The 17005-nt window shown below is 41.2% G+C and overlaps 1 protein-coding gene across 1 annotated transcript; it reads right to left on the bottom strand.

The window, feature by feature from the left end:
* Nucleotides 1-362: 362 nt before the first annotated feature.
* nat8l (N-acetyltransferase 8-like) lies at nt 363-16550 on the bottom strand. Its single transcript, XM_072687516.1, has 3 exons — nt 16079-16550; nt 14752-14916; nt 363-6644 (listed from the first exon to the last, which is right to left on the bottom strand). Exons 1-3 carry the CDS (start codon nt 16371-16373, stop codon nt 6277-6279), a joined length of 828 nt encoding a protein of 275 aa, XP_072543617.1. The 5' UTR covers nt 16374-16550; the 3' UTR covers nt 363-6276.
* Between the last annotated feature and the right edge of the window lie 455 nt (nt 16551-17005).

The following is a 17005-nucleotide window of genomic DNA, read 5'->3' on the forward strand; positions in this document are numbered from 1 at the left end:
CTTAGCTCTGCATACCAGGACCGCCCCACAAGACCAGCCTGTTTTGTAGATGCTCTGACCCAGTCGTCTAGCCATCACAACTTGGCTCTAGTCAAAAGTGGTTCAGATCTTTGCAAATCCAAAACCTCCTTCTGACAAACATATCAATAACTTTACTGACACAATACCACATTCTTTTCATTTTTACTGCCCTTATTCTAATGTTATAGTGGTTTTACAGTCGAAAAAGTACATACATAAGTCCGAGTATGTGAGTATAAATACAAGTTTACATTACAATCACTAGTAGGATTGCTGTCCCCTCTTCTTTTATTCTAACTATTATAATTGTAGTTTAAAAGAAAAATCTAGAGAAGCCTGTACAAGCTTTATGAATCGTTCTTTTAATTAATACATTATGTACATCCATTTCTTTCATAATGCAGGAACTCTTTTCTTTACATCTTTACAATGTTCCCATTTGTTAAGCAAAAGAAAGAGACCAGGTCAAGAGAAAGAAAAGAAAAAAAAGTAGTTACAGCAGTTTTAAAACAAAAAAAAAAACAGAAGGAAAAACATCTAAAGGTACTGAGGCATCTTTATGATTACAGACCCCGAAAGATCCAGGTGATCACAGCGGCCACACATATGTTCAGCAAGGCCTGGCCTGTCGTGTCCTAAAGCCATACATTATACCCTCCCCCTGTTAACCCCCCATACGTGGCCTGCTTATTAGCATATTTTTCACCACCCTCCCCACCCCCATACACACAGACACACATGCCTCACGTTCCAGTTGACCCAGCTCCTTGCGTGGTTGCATATCGTTTCCCTGCTGTGCTTTATGTGGGTTTATGTGGGCTTGTTTCTATAGCGACCGGCAGCCAGTGACTGGAACAGAAGTACTAAAAGCCTCCTGCTAACAGCATCGTTGTATTAAGGGGGCTTGTTAGCACTACATGCTAACAAACACAGGTACAGAAAACTGTTCAGAGCTCCACCCACAGTGAGATGCTTCTGCAGACTGGTAAATTGCATTATGGAGATGCCTGATTTTTACCAAACTATCAGATAAACTAGACTTGGTCTTCACAGCCCCCCACTATGTTCAGTACTGAGATGATGTCACTCACTCTGAAAGCTGTTCTTGCCCTGGTGCTGTCTGTTTATACTGTGGATTAGAATTGTCTCTGTTTTTGCAGTTTTTTTAAGTATGTTCCATGTAAACATCTTAAAATAAGTTAATTTCTTTGTAATATTATTTGTTACAAAACAATCATAAAATATCCCCTGGATGCTATTTACAGTAAAATACACTTTACAACTTTACATGTATTAAAATGGTATCAAAAAAAGTTAATTCCTTCCTTCTTTTTGTCTTTTTTTTTTAAGTTCCCAACAAAACAAAATCACAAAATCTTTGTCAGTGTGAACCCCTTGCAGCATTTCAGTTACAGTGGTGCTTATGTTGCTACTGTCTGTAGTATTTAGTGCATTAATACAAGACTTGGTTGAGACGTTTGAGGCCGACCAAACAGAGGTCTGAATGTGGAACAGCTTTCAGATGGCGTGGGACATCACTCATTACAGTCAGCTCGAGTGGCCACCTCTCCGTGGGCTGCCAAACTGTACAATGCGTCACATGCAGTAGTAGATCATCGTAAACCGTACAATTCATTTCTCAAGTTTAATAAAAAACACAATCGGCTAATAGAAAGAAAAACAAACAAACAAAAGAAATCAGTGTACAGTCATGCCTCAACAGGCCTTGACTTGCCAGCGGTGATGTTACCAACAGAGCATTACGGCCACCATCACTGTTACAGCATGAAGGATAGAACTTGAATGCAGCATTTTTTTAACCTTCAAATTTCTTCGATTCTACTTCGTGATATCATTTTTGTCTTTTTCATACATGTTTGTTTTTTATTGCTCGATTAGATGGCACGCGGGCTTGATCTCCAAATGATTCCTCTAAATACAGAATTGGTAGTAACACTTGCAAACACTGAAAGACAAACAGCGTCCAAAGAAAACAGCAAAAAAACACCTTTGGCAAATTCAACCTTCTGGGGAAAAAAAAAAAAAAAAACAAATAAAAGAATTCTCATTATTCCATTATAATATGGTGTATATTTGCATATGGTACATACTTTCTATTAGCAAAAAAGTGGTAAATCACTTCAAAATAAATCCATAGAAAATAAAAATACAATTGATTTGATACAAGTGCTTCTGCATTCTTGGCACTTGCAGCCATGATCAAGAGAGTGCTTTCAAGCAGAAGAGTAAAACAGGGGGTGGGGGGGCTGATGGGGAGCCACGTCTTGGCGTCTTGGTTTGAACCAGTATTCCTTCTGAGGGAGGAGTAACTGAGGCCTTCTTTAACTGTGAATCCTCCATACACCCCCGACCCCCCTCCACCCACCCCCGTCCTCTATAAAGTGGAACATTCCTGTAGCAGCCATCTTCTCATGCAGGTTACTTAGGTCCATCTGAACATCTCACACTAGTAGCAACTTCCAGCTTCGTCATTCAGACACACACACACACACACTGGATTTTTATGTACAAAAGACACTCGAATGCTGTTTGTGTGTTCTTCTGAAAACAAGGGGGAATTTAGCTGCTCATTAAAGTGTTCCTAGTTCAACTTTGTATCAGACGTCCACATGGCAACACTTAAATATTCCCCCATGCTTTCTTTTCAAACTCCAACTGTGAACCACCTCTTTTCTCATCTTCCTGAATGCCATACTAATCGACTATTACAGCTGTTAGCATGTTTACAGTCATCCAAATACAAGATGAATTACTCAAGCTTTCTGCATATGTAAAACTTTCTTTGCTTGTGCAAACCTCATTAACACATGCAAAGACTGAGAAGCAGGTGTCATCCATCACCATCAGTGCATGCCTGCGTCATAGGTTTCTGGCCTTGCAATTTTGACACGTGCGGCCATACTGCTGGCGTACATTAGACTATCGGTAAAGGCTGTTTCAATACGAAAAAGCAACAGCACTCAAACAGGCTCGAGAGCCTTTTGGCATTGTGTTCAGCCTGGATGTATCCATCCAATAGCTTGAACATTAAAGCCTGCCTTTTACATTCAGTAATCCACATCTGCCAACGCTCATGAACAGAATACACTGTTAACTGACAAATGTGTGCAGCTTGGGTTTTTCTGTTTCTCGAAAAACATGCACTGGATCAAAATACCGTGTGTGAGTGTAGGGTGTGCTCTTAGTAAAAGGCATTTTACACTTCTTGAACAGTGCGTATGCGGTACTGCTTCAGGTAAGGCCTTTTTAAAGATTTGTATACAAATGGTATTCACAGAGGTTGCCAGTTATTTTTGTAAGGAGCTACATGCAAGTTTTGTCTGCTAACATTTCATTTAATGACATTGTTCATGAAGTATAAATCCTTGGCAAATACTGAAGCTTGGCTTAGATTATTTCTACATAGATTTTTTTAGGCCAGACTGGCTATTTATGTCAAATTTGGTGGAATATGACTGAAGTGCTGTGGTTTTACTTACTACAGAAGCTCTGAAAGACTTTAAAATAGTCTCTTAAGTTTAACTCAATTTAATCAAGAAGACTCCAAGCAAGGTTTCCATAATTTATTTACTTTTACATTTTGCATGTAGCTCCTTTAGGGGTAAGTAACTGGTCAGTTATAGATCTAGGCACATCTCACATCAGTCCAATTTCTCTGGCTTCTACAGTTATGTTTGGCATTACACTCCTTGTCCATGATGCTTGGCAAAATATCAAATTTAAAGAAGTCATCAAGTAAGTCTAGTTTTATCAGAGACCATCTGCTACCCATTTCAACTCACACAGGTAAAGTGAGTCTTCCTACCTTTTACAGTGAGAGGCTCTTAAAGCAACTTGTTTCATTAGACAGATTCGATCACCCGTCCTTGAGGCTAATAAAAGTGTAATGCTGCATTCACTTGAATAAATTTCTCAGGCCTCTTACAGTAAACAGGATATTCACCACCTCAACAGCTTGAGGGGAACATTTTCACATTAAAACAAATAACAGAAAAAGGGAAAACAAATCCACTGCTAAGACTTCAGTTCTGATAGATCATGTTTTTCGTAAACATTTTTCATTCAAAGTCAGTTTCATGCAAAACAGTAGTTTCTTTTAACAGAGACACACATTGTTATATGTTTTGCTAAAAATAAAAAAAGCTTGTTCTACATTTTTTTTTTTTTAATTAATTTTTTGTAACTTTTTCCAGGGCAGGCACCGTACACACAAACCAGGTACAGAGGCATGCCACACACTTGCATTGCTTTTGCATTCTACTTTTGGCAGCTGTGATGTCATCGAAGCAGCGAGCCGGTAGAGGTGTGTATTCTCTTTAACTGTGAAAATTGTGTGGTCAGGTATTGAATCCTTTTCCAGTTCAAAACAGCCTTTCTTGGCTACCATGGGATCTGCATTGCTACCATGACATCACAGAGGGAGTTTTAGGGATAGTACAAGCTCGAATGGAGAAAAGACAGCGCAACAAGGCTCGGTGGCACATGCAGAGATGGAGTAGAGTGTGAGGGTAGGGGGATTAAGGGGTTGGGTGTTTGGGGGTGGGGGGGGTCTGGCCCAGGGTTGCAGTCAGATTGATGGATGGGAATGGGGTTAAAGTTAAGGAAAATTGGCAAGGTTCATGTTTTTGTTTTTTGTAGTTTTTTGTTTTGTTTTATTGTTTTTTTTTGCACTACATTACTTATTTTTAAATCACATTTAGTTTCTTAACTCTATACAAGAATGTCACAAATGAGGCTTGTTGTGGTTCGAATCTCTCCCATTGCTGGTACTGTGACAGGAGAAAGGAAACAGTGAGAGATTTTGGGTATGTCTGTCATGTATACTCAAATATTTCACATCTGCATGATTCACATATTAAATATGTATGTAAAGTATAAAGATTTACTGATGCAGTCACTTTCCATGATCAGATTTGTGCTAAGTTTTATTTATTATTGAGCTAAACTATTGCTTAGACTTTACCACCCAGGTTAGCCAAATTTTTTAAGCTCTTACTGCAATTTATTATAATTTCAACATTTCTGTTTTAGATATTACATTTACCAGCAATATTACCGTTTTAATACATACCAAACTGTAGCATTTGTCATTTTGCTCATGTTAATGTTAAAATTATTCTACAAAGAAAGATTTCTCGAATAAATTGTTGTGTTAATGAAAAATGAATTTCTGTAATAATTACACCAAACCAGATCTCACTGACTGCAAATGAATATTCTTAGTTGGTTAATTCCAATTTTCACTCAATTTAGTTGTGTTTAAACGTTTACACAATGTAGATCAATTTATCATCATTGTTCAATATCTGAACTGGTCATCCAACACAGAAGGAGTAAAGAACTGGCCTGGTATTGAAAATGGAAGCAGGAGTTGCTTACTATATATTATATAGTATATGATATATATAATATACATAGTCTAGACTCTTCTTGCTTCTTCACAGTATAATTGCCAGAATTAACTTCTACAGTTGTAGATTGAATTACTTCTCTTTATCTAGAAATGACTTTTATCAGTGGTGACTTCACTTTTCTTTTTACATCCTGTCCATAAGACATAAAAAAGACACTGTGCTTCAGTCAGATACTATTTGGTTGACTGCTGGACCAGTCTTTCAGATTTACAAAACATATATTTGTTTATATCTGAAAGAGTGGTGTGACACTGGAAATGGTGGACTGACCCTCTGTGGCATCAATCCACCTCATCTCTACACCCCTCCATTCGTTTCCCTATCTTTGAGAAAAGTCCATGCTAGCTATCAGATCAGCCCTTACAATGAATGCATAAGAGAGTCTGACAGACCGACCTATTGCCTTGGTTTGGTGTGTGGATATTTGGTTTGGGGAGTTTCTCCAATTAAGAGAAGGATTTTAACACAATATAACTGCTGAGAGGTTCATTTGATGCTAGATTCATGTGGGTAAAAATATAACCATGAAAAGAATGAAAATAATAATAATAATAATATTAAAAAAAACATTCTGTAAATTCCAAACATATCCAAAAGAACAAAACTGCATGACCAAAAACCTGAAAGCAGTTTAAGAATGAATAGAAGTAGTGGTAGAAAGAACACTTACGACCTTTTAAAAAAAGAATAAATAAGTTGGTTTAGGAGGAGTGGGCTGGGTTTGGGTGATTTTTGAGGGTTGTTGTCGGCGTTCATACTCTCTCACGTGCGTTCTCACGTTCACGCTTTCGTTCATGCTTCCGTTCACTCTCACATTCTCTCACTCTTCGTGGAGCTGTAGTCGGTAGCGGCTGTAACGGATCTGGAAGAAGAGCCTCTCGAAGAGTGAGCGGCTCATTCCGGGCAGGGTGTAGTCCTCGCTCTCGCCCACCTTCTGGAAACCCAGCGATTCATACAGCTTGTGGGCGGCCATCTTGACAGCTGTTGTTCCCAGAACCACGGCAGAGTAGTTGTTTAGCATGGCAAACTCCAGCACCCGTCTCCCCAGCGCCTTCGCAATGCCTTTCCCGCGGAAGCGAGAGTCCACAGACATGCGCCGCAGCTCCACCGTGTTGTCTTCTTCTCGCCCCTGTGCTGCCACAATGCCCACCACCTGGCCCTCCAGAACCGCCACCCAAAAACGAGAGCCTGTAGGAATAATACAGGAAGAACATTGTTCTAAATTGAGATGTACAACACATCAAAGATTCAATTCACTAAACAATTCCATCCTCTAACTACCTTCCTCATGCTAGACTAGAGTTTGATTCTCTGGCCGAGGGCACCGTGCTACACCCATAAGAGTCCTTGGGCAAGACTCCCAATGTTAGGTTTGCCTGCTTGTGTAACTTGTTAAATGTAAGTTGCACTGGATTAGAATGTCAGCCAGATATCTTATCTGCAAAGGGCCAACTATCCTGGTCTCTGTTGCTCAGTTGTCAAACAATTGACCAATGCTGTGCTGGAATGAAAGCCTGCAGCCATGCTGACCCTTCACAGATAAAATTAGACATCCCTGCTAAATTAATTAAATGAAATATTACTTTTAATTTGACAGACAGAAAAGTCTATTACACTGTTTACAAAAAGGGAGGGTTCTTCATGGGTTCATTGGTAAAGGCAATGGTCCCTGTTTCTTATATTTTCAGTGCTGTATGTGCATTGTGTTGTCCTCAGAATATAAAAAAACAAAGCCATGTTTAATAATGTGTTTAATCATTTGGGGAGAAATTATTGTCAACAGACTGAATTCAGACATCAGATACTAAACTGTAAAGTTTCAGTGTTAAAATTATAGTAGACTTTGTTTACCGTAATATTTTCAAAGCCTCGAGCATTGTGGTACTACACTTAGTATCATCATAAATCTGTTTATTATTGTTATTTATGTTGTAACTGTAACTAGTTTTGACTTATCTTAAGATCTAGCATTTTACGAACATAATTTCTCTTCAAGTATTTATGGGTAAATTCTTACTTTTCCCCACCATCACATCACAAAGTCATCCACGTTCTCTTTCCTACTCTCTTGAACTTAAGGGCACCCCTGAAACTGATGCAGACACCACAGTGGGTTTTTCCCTAAAAAAGAACTGATCTCCTGGGTCCTGTCCTCCACCAGTCTATTCCACTTTCCAGGCACTCATCTCTTTCTGTCTAAGAACATATTGTCTGTTGTACTGGATGACTTTCTACTTTGAAGCCCTCAGGCAGCTGCTTTTATGCAGGCTGAACTCCAGCTATTTTCCCTTGACCACTGAGCTCAATCCTGTTCATTAGTCCAGTGGTGTAGATGTTTTATTAGAAATATGCCTCATGTATTATTGATGCATTATTAATGAGATGGTAATGGAGAAAGTGATGGAGGTCATTTAAAAATAGCATATGCTGAGGAGTTGTCTAAAGACTAGGCTTGAATTAAGTGAATATATATGTAGCTTACATAGTAGTATTTTAATGGTGCTTACTGGACACGTACTGAGCTTGATGCAAGACACAATACCTGGTGTGTCTAATGTTCAGTTGTAGTGATCTCTGCCGGCATGAATGTAGGTACAAACAGGGCCTCATATTTTACAATGTGAAACTGCAGGATCAGATCACAATGCTCTGGGCTTCATGCTGTTACACTAGACAGAGGATCTATATTTATGTCAGACGATGTTCCATACGTATCTAACATAGTGTTGTTAAAGTCAACGTTAATCAGAAACCCATGTTGCACAGTTTTGTACAGTGTTTTTTTTTTTCAGGTGAGACATGAGCTGCGTCAAAAATCCCATCGTTCTATAATACATTTAATAAAATTATAAGTCATATGAATGAATGCTGTTCTGACGGTGGTGTCCAGGTTTTGGCATACTGCCTAGCACATTACTTTGTTGTGTTGAAGGAGCTACCTTAGACCCCTGATCAGACTTGTATCTGGTTTAAATGGGTCTTGGGTGTGTTTACACTTGCAGTTTTATGTGGCTTGGCCATATCCAGATATTATCCTCATTCTCAAGACGCATGAAGTCACCAGGTGTGCACTGGGTCTGAGAGTTTTCACTGAATGACTGGTAAGGGTGGTGGGAGAGGGAGGGGAATCATTATATTGTTAATTGTTAATATTATTGGCTAGTGCATGATGGTGTAAAGACACATTTTTAAGAAAAAATAAATAATAATAATAATAATGTGCCATCATGTTTATGGGTGGTTTTGATCTTTTTGTCAGTGTTATGTTGCCTTATTTGCCATATCTATTTCTTTTATTCAGTTAGAATTACATGCTATAGTTAAATAAATGCATAAAGGGAGGTATTAAGAATTTAAAAAAAAATTATGTCCTTGTTATTATGATTAAGCATGCAGTAAGCTTGTTCTACTAACCAAAACTGTGGGTCATTTCTGAGCCAGTTAGATATTTTCTATTAATATGTCTTTTTAGTATTAAAAAACTGCTATTTATAACTTCTTGAAACTTCCAGAAGAATGATGTCATTAACACTTTATGTACATTTAAATCATAACATAGAGCATGTACCGCAATATCTGTCATTATTTCATAGCACAGGATTAACCTCTTCTTAATCATCTATGCTGTCTAGACTTCATAGTTGGAACAGACTGCTAGACCACGGACTCTGTTCCTCAGGCCTGAAACTCTCATCCTGCATCACTGAAATTTTTACATAAGGTTGCCTTGATTTACCTACAGAGTTCAAAGCATCCAGCAACTGATCCAGTCGCTGACCCAGTCCAGAGAGGCAGGAGATTAAACCAGAGGGGCTGTACTGAACATGCCTGTCACCCCTATGATAAAGGAGGGAGGGTAGTGTGTGTGTGTGTTGGGTTTGAAGCACTCCCCGCCATCTGTTTTGGAAAAAACAGAGCCAGGAAAAGTGTGTGTTTGTGTGTATGTGCATGAATGTGTGGAGTGTTAATTTGCAATGCCAGATCTGTAGCCATCCATGTGTGTGTTTACAGTGCAGTGACCAGCAAAGACCATGTGACTGCTGAAAGTGGAGAGTAATTTAGAGGACAGGACTTTTCTCACCGGCTCATCAATATGAGCCAAGTTCTGTAGGCTTGCATGTGGAACTGATACTATACTGTATATCCAGAGAGACTGTGTGAAAGAAAAGCATGTGGGCAGGATAACAACCCATTATCCCTGGCGAAATGAGGGTCAATGCTTTAGATCATTTACAATGAAAATGCTGATGGAATGGTCAGAAATATGGAAAGCATCCGTAATTTCACTTCCATTTTTGACGTCTGTTTTCTAGTCACTTCCAAATTGTTTAGAGCTGCTATAGTTCAGCATGGTTTTAGGCCGGTATACGGCTAATAGCAGTTAGAGTGGGGCTTAATATTCTCTCATATTACTCGCTCTCCTGCTCTGCTGTTCATTCTAAAATGATTAACCATAATTCAAAACCTGCTGCATAAAGGAAACCCGAGCCTCTAACGCGTCAATTCTGGACACACTCTGATGAGAATCTTAACAACCTTCTTTATGTCTTTATGTACTTGAGGATGAGGGAACACGAGAGCTCTTGAGTGAGAATGGATGAGCAAGTTGTGCTCATTACACAAAACTGATAGAACTCAATGATGCAATATATTATTGACTATCGGAGCCAACTTGGCTCTAACAGTGTTCATGATTCATGTTAATACTACTAGTGTTTACTAGGCGGACCTAGTCTGCATACTGCGACGCATGACGCGTCTTTGCAGTATATTTTTGCCCCTCCTATTCAAGCCCCTCCCCATGTAGGCGGCCCTAGGGAATAGAACATGCCTGGAGGGGAATATGGATCTGGCTGTCATGTCCAACCCCTGCAAGACCAAGTCAGCACTTTTCCACCCTTTGTCCATCACCACACCCTGAAACGTGCACATATGGACTAATACCTACACTATGCTCTAAATGCTTTTAGTAAACAGTAGTACTGATTAAGTGCTTGAACCAAATTCTACAACATGGGTGACTATGTGATTACAGTGCTGGCCATTTTATAAAATGTTTCATTAATTCAACCTCATTCACTGTTTCTTCAGAAACACAGTTCTGCTTCACAGCTCAAAGCTGGGGGAGGCTTTAAGTGCTTCCAGCTAACCTTCATACTAGGTTTATGTAATTACATCAGCATAAACAGTAGAGGAAACCAAATACACCCAAAACCAATCTGCCCTCCATAAATCACACACTGCTTCTCCATTTGATCACCCACACTCTCACTGTTTCTTTTAGATTGACAGTATAGTGGTGTGTGAGTGTGTTTGATGGCTCTATTAACTGCAAGGCTTTTACTGTGAGGGTATTAATCACTACAGCTCACTACATCACAGCTCTTGGTGCACCCTCATTACTTTTAATGTTGTACACGTGTGTGTGTGTGTCCCTCAAGGTTTTTGTCTTTGTCACATCATTCTGGCACTGATTTACTGTATAGGACATTATACAGTAGCATTCTGCTGTTGTAAAACACCCATCATAAAATGGATCTTTCTGGTTCTAAAATCTGATTGGATGAGCTTTGTATTCAGCCAAATTTTCAGTATACACACACTCACAACGTTTATTATTACATTATTACCGTCTTTTGAAAGGAATATGTGTATGTAGTATAGTAATATCCAGCATAACATCAGCACCTGTTCTTTATTGGGGTTCCACGCGAATGTGTGAGTGTGCACGAAACCCTTGCTTTCTGGAACTACATTCTCCCAGGTGTGCACACGTCAGTAGCCTTAGACCTGCTGCTCATTTCCTCGTAATTAAGAGTCTACCCAAGCTAGAGGTCGCGACCCTAACATCATGAAGACGCCATGCCTTCTGTTGCAGTACCGCACACCCACCCAAGGGCTGCGTTTAAAATACTCCATAGGAGTGTAATTGAGGGGGAGGGGGGAGTTAATTACTTTGCTTGGGGGCTTCGAGACAGTGCTAACACTGCATGGTTCATAAACTAAGAATGCAAACTCGGAGGGTTAGAAGATGTGTGTCAGTGTTCTGATGTTTCGCTGGACGTCACTGGGGACGCACTTGGCGCTTTGAGCTCTAGCTGCTGTTTTGGCATTTAAGCAGTATCTTAACTGCATTCCATGGTTGCTGATTTGGATCTTTGTACATGCAAATGTTTGGAGGCCCCTGTACAAATGGCATTTGCATTTCTAGAGCACTGTTTCATTGCTAAATGTATCATTTACCATTTTATTTTTTCTATCTGTTATATTAAGCAAAGAAATGCTTACATCCAGTGCATGAAATAGTGTCAAATGTGTTGTCGGTAGACAATTTGGACTTATTTACGGTTAGAAATTCAACAAAGCGTGACCAGGGTGCACTAAATGACTGCGTGTGTCTGTTTATGCTTTTATAAGTAACTATTTTCATTTATAAGCAGATTCTGATTCTAAAATGTTATTGGTTGTGGGGAATGTTGTACAATGCTCAATATGTGCGCACACATATGTCAGCATTAATCTACTCTACATTAACGTGCTACTGAGCTTCAGTTTAGAACTGAAATAGTCTTTGACCACCGTATTGCTTGGCAGCCATTGCCTACTGTTAGCAAATTGTATTCATGGGTAGAACGACTGTGTTTACAATTCTTAATAAATTAATGATTTATGTATTATATCATATCATGTAGCTGTTTTATAAAAGTGTAGTGATTCTACTGTGGTAAATGGGGTTTACGCTGCCTCATGTTGTACTAAACACCCATTAAATGCGGTAAAATCACTAACATACTGACTCAGTTCTGGCAGTGCACACTGTATTGTAGTACAGACTGTAACTATGCTTCTATAGCTTCCATTCTCTGAATGGCATCAAAAATAGGTTGCCTCTTTGAGGTTAATCAAAGTGAGCTGGAAAGAAATGCAAAGCTGCAAAATTAAAGGACCATCTCTCTGAGGCTGACAGATAACACGGTTCCTCCAGCAGCACAGCTCGGGGGGGGGAGGAGGGAGCGAAGAAGGCTTCCACATTAACATAGAGAGATGGAGACAGCCAGGATAGAGCTTCCCCAGGGAGACCCCTTTGTCTGCATGCTACCAATATGCAAAACGACCACACGCGCATACACACACACACGTGCGCCAAGGCTCTGTTTTACACCTTCCCCCATCTCCTGACCCAACTCTCATATTCTCTCCCTTTTTTATCTCTGCTAAAATAAGCAGCCTGTACCAAGCTGATATTCTGGAACAAGCAGGTGATGCTTTTGAGGACAACAGCCTGTAAAATACAGGAGGTTCCATCTTCTGAATATCCTGCGTCTCTGAATTGCCGTGTGAAAGAGTAGTTCCTAGTGATGTAAAAGGATTTATGAGGTTTATTGTTTAAATATTTAACAGCGTACATCTGTAAAAGTGTGTATGTGGAAACCACCAGGGTGCTTAAACAATGGCCTCAATGGACTGCACTGCTGTTAATCACAATAGGGAGTCCTGATACACTACGAGTGATGCAGACTGGAGTTAAGAATTTAAATTCACTCAGTGGGGAACTTATTAGGCCATTCGGGCTCTTACTGGGAGAGTTTGTTCTGATAAGCAGGAGGGAATGTTGCTTCTTTTTTAGCAGCCCCCCTATAACCCTCATCAAACCTTACGAGGTTATTTCCTTTGTCTGTACACAACACACACACACACACACACACACACACACAATGTAGAGGAGATTAGAGTATTGATTGGCTAGACTGTGCAGGGACCAGAGGCTGGTGGACACAGATGTGTGGATGTGGCGTGTGCCATGGGCTACACGTCCTCATGTCTCAATGATGCAAATCAGTGGGGGGAAAAGACGGTGTCAGTGTACTGATGTTTCCCTGGACTTCACTGGAGACGCACTCGACCCTTTGAGCTCTAACGGCCACTTTGCCTTTTAGTAGTGGTTTAAGCATTATGTTTTAAGCAACTATGTATGTTATATTTAATAGTAACTGTGTATTAAATTGTGGAAAATATGTTATCTGTAGAGATTTTGTGCTTATTTATAGTTAAAAATTCAAGAAAACATGACCAGGGTGCCCAAACTACTGTGTATGACTGTTTATACCAGAATATGCAACTATTTTCATTGTACTCAATATATGTGCACATATGACAGCATTAATCTACTCTACATTAATGTGCCACTGAGCTTGAGTTTACTCAAATCAATGACGGAAAAAGACATGTATGTCTGTCTGTGACTGAAAATAAGCCACCTGTCTGTTTGCAGCTGGTCTCACTGGCCTTCTTACAGCAGTACATAAGTTTGGTGTTTTCACTGTTTACTTGTTGGTAATCATTAACAGTGATTCAAAGGTGGGGGATTTCCACTGCATTCCATCCAGACATGACTAATACATGTCTAAATTGCAATGGATTACTCAAGGCAGAGTTCACACATCCTCCGACTGACGTGATGGTAACTTATGGGATTGCAAACACCTGCCTTAGCCAAAAAACAGTCAGCATTCTGGCCAAGTCTGAGATGCTTCACACTGTTTTTAAATCATTTTTTAAAAATCTGTTATTTACAAGTTTTCTTTTTTAAGAAAAGCAGGTGCTCCTTGATGCTTCTAGATAAAGATCCTTTTTCTCATGTCCTGATCGGGACCCTAATCCCACTATGCCTTGTTTGAATCTATGCCTGTACATAGAATGTATAGAAACCCAGGCGTGTGTTCAGTTATATCCAGTAAGAAATGTAGCATGCCACAGCTCAACTAAGCCCAGAATGTGTTCGATCTTATCTTTTTTGCACACAAGCAGCAGAAATGAGTCTCGTCATTCTTGGTGCTATGCGGCAGCAAAGTGTGTATCAGCGATTTTTCCCCTCCCGCGATCAATAGACCCACGTGACCCTGAGCAGTGAGCCAAGCCCAAGCTGAGCACAGACTTGCTGCATATTTTATGAGTCCACTGCATCAAAGCAGCACTTCAGCCAATTAACCCACACTGGACCACTAAGGGGAAGCGTTTAAGACAGTCGTGACTTCAGGACTCTTTTGGAAGGGTTACAGCTGTATATTCTAGCTCACCTGACACCAGTCAGTAGAATGAGGTGTGTTAGAACAGGGGGAGTCTAATATTGTGCTATGTAGGGATCCTTCAACACTACCTGGTGTATATCCTTAATGTTTGAACATGTTTGAAGACTATGGTAAAGATTTGGAGAACACAGGCGAGTTCATGTTCAAGTTTTTTTTCACCCCCCAGTGTAAACATTCCCAAGCTATACAACTAGTGTTCCCCTTACCTGTTGGTTTCATGTAGTATGCCTCGATATCAGCCATATCTGTGTGGAGCGCACAGTCCAGGTAGTTGAGGATGACTTTTCTGCTGTAGTAATAGCGTGCTCCCATTAGAATGAACGGCGCACAGCATGTCAGCGTGACGGACTTGGTCATAACAAAGCACATTACTATGGAGAAATGGAAGAAAAATAAACGTCACCTGTCAGAAAAGAGAACCAAAAGTTTGATTTTTGGTAGAGGAGAGACCCACAAAAAGAGACAGAACAGGCAATTATAACAGTTTAACAAAGTGGACGTATCTCATGGGTGAAGGATGATCTACACACTCTCCTATCAGAAGAACCATCACATACATTTTCTGTCCATGTGAAAAGATGGAATGTGGAGCAGCATTAGCCTTCTGCTGAAGTGCTGCCAGTAGTGTAATCAGTGAAGTCTGAAGATGGCAGTTGATGTTGGGTAATTGGAGATATGGCCACAGTGTGGCAGTCTTGAGAACTCGCAGAGAAGCTGCGCCACATGTGCTGTAATACCGCTTCTGTTCGCTGCACCAACACTGGCGCTGTGGAGCAGCCGCACTCAGCCTTTCTGCCCGCTACCCCTTCAAACGCACGCATACCCACACACTTCTACACACATCAGGGAAAGTTGACCAGACCTGGGCAATGCCATTCTTACTAGACTTGTTGGGGGCGGGTGAGTAAGGGAGCACATCAGCTTAAGCAATGCAACATTAAATGATCATTTATCAACTTCTCAAATGTCATTTAAACAGTTAGCAATAACACGAGAAGGTAAACGTCAAAAAAACGTTTGGTCAAACTGTAGCCGGTTCAAACAGTTTGAGCACCAGAAAGAAGCTGCGCGCTTGGGCAGAACACTCAAAACATCCATCCATCTGCCCATCCATTCACTCACCCAGCCTTGCATGCATGCATTCATTCATTCAGCCGGCGTTCTTCAGTGCCATGCGCGCGCGCACACACACACACACATATACACACACATACAGCATGCTTCTGAACCAACAGCTGCTTGGTGGGATGCAAATGTGCAGCTTTGCGCCCCACGGTCTTTCCTCTGCCCCGAGGCTGCGGGTTTACGCAGGCTGCTTTCTCTAAGACGTGCAGGCGTCCAGACAAAGGGTGTTAAACCAGTGATCAGATCTCGCGCTGGTTATGATCATCAGATTCATTCGTAGAGCCCCTGATGAGATGCATGCACGCGACATGTCCTTACTCCGCATGCATATGGAACAAAAAAACGTGGCCATGATGCAACGCACACACACACACACACACACACACACACTGACCCGTGCACTCTTACCTGTGAGCACTGCGTAGAGGAACTGAGTGTGTGGCTGCTGTCTGAACCCCCGGAAAGCCGTGTTAGGTATCCGCTCCATGATGCCCTCGTTGAAAATGCGCCGCACCTCCGCGTGGTCCTCGCGCTCGAAATCGCGGATGAAAACCTGATCGCGCCTCGCGCCCTTACCGGGACTGGGCGGCCACATGCGCGCAGAGGAGACGGCGAGAGGCTCGCGGTCGGGCCCCGGTATGGACTCGTGCTCGTCCGCAACGATTTTAGTCTCGCAAACCATTTTGGGAGACGAACAATGCATGCAAACCGGCTGGATTTGGGGGAGAAGAAAGAAGGGGGGAAAAGAAACACGAGAATGGAAAAAAGCAAAAATGGAATGAGGGGCTGGGTGGAGGGTGGGTTTTCTTCTGTTGTGTTGGTTATGGAAAGAAAAAAAAGAAGAGATGGGGTACTGCAACCCTGAGCTTTGTCACGACCGAGAGATGCCGGCGGAGCGCCTGCCGTATTTATACATCTTCACACACGCGCTGCTGTGGGCGGGACTTGCTGCTCAGCGCTGATTGGACAACAGAGAGCGCCACATGGAGGCTATAGGAGAAGAAAGATCAAGGGAGAAAAGATGGGGAGAGAGAGAGAGATGGGGATAGACATGTAGAGAAAGAGGGAGAGAGAAGGATGTAGAGAGGGAGAGTGAGGGAGGAGAGAGCGAGCAAGAGATGGAGAGAGAGAGAGAGACTGGGACAGACAAGTAGAGAAAGGGATATGGAGAGGCAGAGAGAGGGATAGAGAGAAAGAGAGAGAGAGAGAGAGAGACTGGGACAGACAAGTAGAGAAAGGGATATGGAGAGGCAGAGAGAGGGAGAGAGAGAGAGAGAGAGAGAGAGGCACATGCACGCGTAAAGAATGCGAGATTGAAAGAGGGTGTAATGTTAG

The sequence above is a fragment of the Salminus brasiliensis genome, chromosome 9, assembly GCF_030463535.1.
Source record: "Salminus brasiliensis chromosome 9, fSalBra1.hap2, whole genome shotgun sequence".
Classification (NCBI taxonomy): Eukaryota; Metazoa; Chordata; class Actinopteri; order Characiformes; family Bryconidae; genus Salminus; species Salminus brasiliensis.

Bases quoted from the DNA above. Each gene is read 5' to 3' on its own strand.
- nat8l (XM_072687516.1), bottom strand. From the start codon at position 16,373: ATGCATTGTTCGTCTCCCAAAATGGTTTGCGAGACTAAAATCGTTGCG. The intron at 14,917-16,078 runs GTAAGAGTGCAC...ATTTCTCCATAG, and splicing joins CCTCTACGCAGTGCTCACAG to TAATGTGCTTTGTTATGACC. The intron at 6,645-14,751 runs GTAAGGGGAACA...TTATTCCTACAG, and splicing joins ATACTACATGAAACCAACAG to GCTCTCGTTTTTGGGTGGCG.